Source organism: Rhinopithecus bieti, unplaced genomic scaffold (assembly GCF_001698545.2).
Source record: "Rhinopithecus bieti isolate Rb0 unplaced genomic scaffold, ASM169854v2 scaffold_33065, whole genome shotgun sequence".
Classification (NCBI taxonomy): domain Eukaryota; kingdom Metazoa; phylum Chordata; class Mammalia; order Primates; family Cercopithecidae; genus Rhinopithecus; species Rhinopithecus bieti.
Window position 1 is genome coordinate 1,167,302 of NW_016814114.1, and position 4,942 is coordinate 1,172,243.

Genomic DNA, 4,942 nt, shown 5'->3' on the forward strand with positions numbered 1-4,942 from the left:
GGCCTTTTTTTTTTTTTTTTTTTGAGACAGAGTTTCACTCGTTGCCCAGGCTGGAGTGCAATAGTGCAATCTTGGCTCACCCCAACCTCTGCCTCTTGGGTTCAAGCGATTCTCCTGCCTTAGCCTCCCGAGTAGCTGGCATTACAAGCATGTGCCACCACACCCAGCTAATTTTTTATTTTTAGTGGGATTTCTCCACATTTGGTCAGGCTGGTCTTGAACTCCTGACCTCAGGTGATCCGCCCGCCTCAGCCTCCCAAAGTGCTAGGATTACAGGCATGAGCCAATGCGCCCAGTCCATGCCCAACTAATTTTTTTTTTCTTTTTGAGACGGAGTCTTGCTCTGTCGCCCAGGCTGGAGTGCAGTGGCGCGATCTCGGCTCACTGCAAGCTCCGCCTCCCGGGTTCACTCCATTCTCCTGCCTCAGCCTCCTGAGTAGCTGGGACTACAGGGGCCCATCATCACACCTGGCTAGTTTTTTTTTTTTTGTATTTTTAGTAGAGACAGGGTTTCACCATGTTAGCCAGGATGGTCTTCATCTCCTGACCTCATGATCCGCCCGCCTCGGCCTCCCAAAGTTCTGGGATTACAGGCATGAGCCACTGCGCCCGGCCACGCCCAGCTAATTTTTAACGATTTTTAGTAGAGACAATGTCTTGCTACATCCCAGGCTGGTCTTGAACTCCTGGGCTCAAGCGATCCTCCCACCTCAGCTTCTCAAAGTGCTGGGATTACAGGCACGAGCCACCATGCCCAACAATGTTTGAATTTTTTTTTTTTTTTGAGACAGAGTTTCTCTCTGTCACCCAGGCTAGAGTGCAGTGGCATGATCTCCACTCACTGCTAGCTCCGCCTCCCAGGTTCACACCATTCTCCTGCCTCAGCCTCCTGAGTAGCTGGGACTACAGGTACCCGCCACTGCACCCAGCTAATTTTTTGTATTTTTAGTAGAGATGGGGTTTCACTGTGTTAGCCAGGATGGTCTCGATCTCCTGAGCTCGTGATCCACCCGCTTTGGCCTTCTTTTTGTTTTTGAGACGGAGTCTCGCTCTGTTGCCCAGGTTGGAATGCAATGGCCTGATCTTGGCTCACTGTAACCTCCGCCTCCCAGGTTCAAGTGATTCTCCTGCCTTAGCTTCCCAAGTAACTGGGATTACAGGCGTATGCCAGCATGCCCAGCTAATTTTTGTATTTTTAGGAGAGACAAGGTTTTGCCACGTTGGCCAGGCTGGTCTCAAACTCCTGACCTCAGGTTATTCTCCCACCTTGGCCTCCCAAAGTGTTCGGATGACAGGCACAAGCCACCGTGCCCAACCGTTTTTTAGTTTTTCAGTACCCCCAAAGTCTCAAGCCATCCCTGGGCAAAAAACGCTAACTGGTCTCTGAGCACGTTTTCAACCACAGCCACTCTGAAGGGTGCAGCAAGCTCCAATGTGAGATTCTGCCTGAAAGCCACTGCTCTATGTCAAGTTGCCTAGAACCGTGCCAACTGTGGCTGTATCTGAGGGGGTCCCAGACCACTGCCATTCTTCCTTTCCCACCCTCCCAGCCTCTCACCAGCACCACAACCCGGGCCTGGGGCTGCCGCTCATTCACCAGTTGCACAATGGCCTTGATGCCACCAGTCACCTGCTCTGCTGTGTGTCCGTGGTTGTTAGTGCCCACCCAGACCACCACAATCTGTGGAAAAAGAGACATGAAGCAGTGGTGAGGGGGCAGCCAAAAGATGTTTTAGAGCCCCACCCAAGCCCCGCTCACCTTGGGCCGGATATGTTCCAGCTCCCCATTCTCCAGCCGCCACAGTACATGCTGTGTGCCGTCACCACCGATGCCAAAGTTAAGTGCATGCAGAGGAGAAAAGAGCTCCCGCCAGATCTGTGGGCAAGAAGTGGTATGGGCACAAGGGCACTGTCCCCATGGACCATCCCCCTCTGTCCAGGTGTTAACCGAATGCCATTATGGAAGAATCTTACTTCATGGAAGCAGTCTTAAAATTTCACCTGGAGAAAACTCCAGCATGGCTGAACCTCACTTTATAGAAATCTATTAATTTTATTTATTTATTTTCATTTTATTTTGAGACAGAGTTATTTTATTTTTGAGACAGAGTCTTACTCTGTCACGCAGGCTGGAGTGCAGTGGCACTATCTCGGCTCACTGCAACCTCCGCCTCGCTAGTTCAAGCGATTCTCATGTCTTAGCCTCCCAAGTAGCTGGGACTATAGGTGTATACCACCACGCCCGGCTAATTTTTTGTATTTTTAGTAGAGATGGGGTTTCACCATGTGGGCCAGGCTGGTCTCGAACTCCTGACCTCAGGTGATCCACCCGCCTTGGCCTCCCAAAGTGTTGGGATTACAGACATGAGCCAGGTGCCCGGCCTATTTATTTTTTGAGATGGAGTTTCACTCTTCTCACCCAGACTGGACTGCAGTAGTGCGATCTCAGCTCATTGCAATCTCTGCCTCCTGGGTTCTAGCGATTCTCCTGCCTCAGCCGCTCAAGTAGCTGAGACTATAGGTATGTGCCACCATGCCCAGCTAATTTTTGTACTTTTAGTAGAGACAGGGTTTCGCCATGTTGGCCAGGCTGGTCTCGAACTCCTGACCTCAGGTCATCTGTCTGCCTCGGTCTCCCAAAGTGCTGGGATTACAGGGGTGAGCCCCCACACCTGGCCTAGAGTCTCTCACTTTAAACCAATCCCCAGGCTCTGTGGCTCATGCTGAGGTGGGCGGACTGCTTGAGCCCAGGAGTTCAAGACCAACCTGCGCAACAGGGCAAAACCCTATCTCTACAAAAATTAGCCGGGTGCGTGGTGGTGGACACCTGTAGTCCCAGCTACTCGGGAGGCTTAGGTGGGAGGATCGCTTGAGCCCAGGAGGCAGAGGTTGAAGTGAACAGAGATCATACCACTGCAAGCCAGCCTGGGTGACAGAGCAAGATCCCTTCTCAAAAATCAACCAACCAACCCACAAACAAAATAAACCAAGCCCCACAGAAGCAAGACTCACTTTATGAAAATCCAGTCTGCTTGAGCCATGCATTGAACCAACGGTATTACAGTTGAAACTTATTTTGATGAAAGCCATTACAGTTGGGCATGCTTCGTGGAAAGATATTATTATGATTGACTCCTTTTTGTGGAGTGCCATTAGAGTTGACCTTCACTTCCTGTAAAGTGACTATAGCTTTGTGTAAACCCATCACGGCTTCGCACTGCTTAAAGCAAACAAGAAAGAGCCTCACTTTAGGCAAGCCTATGGTAGGAAAACCTCATTTTAGATCTTAGTACATTATACACAAATCTAATCCGATAAAACCAAGGCATACATTTCCTTCTCAATAGAATGTTGCACCTTACACCAAGATTCTCGTAGCCTCAGGCTGCCTCAGGCCAATCTAGGTACTCCCGTAATACCCCACCTGGCCGGGGTTCTGGTCCAGATGTGTCAGCATTGGGCACAGGGCTGGATGGGGCAGGGAGAAAGGGACTGCCCTCACCTCGCAGTGGTGCATTAGCTGGACCAAGGAGTCCCCGATGAAGACGACTTCAGGTTCCTTATCTTTGCTGTCAGCCACGAACCGATGGTGCTGCGGGAGCGCGCGAGAGGGAGTCAATGGCACGCACGCTCCTGGGCCCGCCCCGCCCTGCTCCCTTAGGCAGCGCCTCCCAAACTGCTCTCAGTTTCCCAATCAGGTAGTGAGAGTGGCACGAACCAGCCGTTCTCCTGAGCCACCCCTGCCGCCCGCCCCCCGGACTCCTCAATATCCCAGGTGGGAACGCTCACCAGGGACATCCAGCGCCCGTCGCCCTGTACGTCCTGCACCGGCGTGGGCTTGCTGGCTGGGTTCTCCTCTCGGCTCATCTTGGCGCCGCAGCTCCTGCAGGAAGAGCGAGTCGGGTCGGCCCGGGAGTGTTGGCTCCGCCACGCCCACTCCTACCCCTCAAGGCAACAAAGGACCGTCCCAACGATAGCACACCCGCAGAGGACGAAGGCCGATACAGGGCGCCACCTCCTCTCCAGGGACAGAAACCTTCACTTAAGAGGGAGGTGGAATCAGGAACCTTCGCTTCCCCCACGATGGCGGCGCAGTGGGCTCGCCCGGCGCTTCCCGCTCGGGCCGCGGACTCCCAGGCCGCGCACCGGGCACGGGGTGGGGGGAGGGAGAGGTGAAACCATCCAGCTACCGAGGCGGGGAGGAGAGAGAAACCACCCACCGGCAACGGGGAGGGGCAAACTACCTGAAGAGTCGGGAGTGGGCGGGGAAGATCTAGCCGTCTTTCTAGCAAATGGGAAGAAACCATTTGCTGCACAGAGCGAAATGTGCGGAAGGGACCACCTACTGTTGCGGGGAGGGGCGGGGGGGCGGGGGGGCCCATTCCACGTGGTGGGGGGAGGGGAGGGAGTGGACGAGTCATTCTTGGATTCCTTGAGAGGGCGGGCTCGAATGCCTGGCTAGGAGGGACGCCCCATTTTCTACTGATGTGGTGGGACAGAAAAGGAAGATGACAAAACGTAAAAATTCGAGGCTCCGTTCCAAGGAGCCACTCTAAGGCAGCGCCAGGGCTTTAGTGAGCCTATCTGCTCGTGGGCTTCCCCTACTCAAAACACTGTGTGTGTGTGTGTGTGTGTGTGTGTGTGTGTGTGTGTGTGTGTTAAAATCTAAATTACGGCCGGGCACGGTGGCTCAAGCCTGTAATCTGTAATCCCAGCACTTTGGGAGGCCGAGGCGGACGGATCACGAGGTCAGGAGATCGAGACCATCCTGGCTAACACAGTGAAACCCCGTCTCTACTAAAATACAAAAAATTAGCCGGGCTTGGTGGCGGGCGCCTGTAGTCCCAGCTACTCAGGAGGCTGAGGCAGGAGAATGGCGTGAACCCCGGAGGCGGAGCTTGCAGTGAGCCGAGATCGCGCCACTGCACGCCAGCCTGGGCGA

General features: G+C 53.8%; 1 protein-coding gene across 4 annotated transcripts in view; it reads right to left on the reverse strand.

Annotated features, from left to right (window-relative positions):
- The window catches only part of PAFAH1B3 (platelet activating factor acetylhydrolase 1b catalytic subunit 3), a 7,109-nt gene extending 2,760 nt beyond the window's left edge, over positions 1-4,349 (reverse strand). Inside the window, exons 1-5 of one of the 4 annotated variants that reach the window (XM_017849865.1) lie at positions 4,245-4,349; positions 3,790-3,883; positions 3,503-3,592; positions 1,760-1,876; positions 1,559-1,681 (exon numbers count right to left, since the gene is read on the reverse strand). In XM_017849865.1, the coding sequence (XP_017705354.1) occupies positions 1,559-1,681; positions 1,760-1,876; positions 3,503-3,592; positions 3,790-3,867 (408 nt within the window). In that variant the 5' untranslated portion in view covers positions 3,868-3,883; positions 4,245-4,349. Of the gene's footprint in view, positions 1-1,558; positions 1,682-1,759; positions 1,877-3,502; positions 3,593-3,789; positions 3,884-3,982 lie in introns of all 4 variants that reach the window. The other 3 variants (XM_017849864.1, XM_017849866.1, XM_017849867.1) reach the window with 3 other exon arrangements.
- Positions 4,350-4,942: the final 593 nt, after the last annotated feature.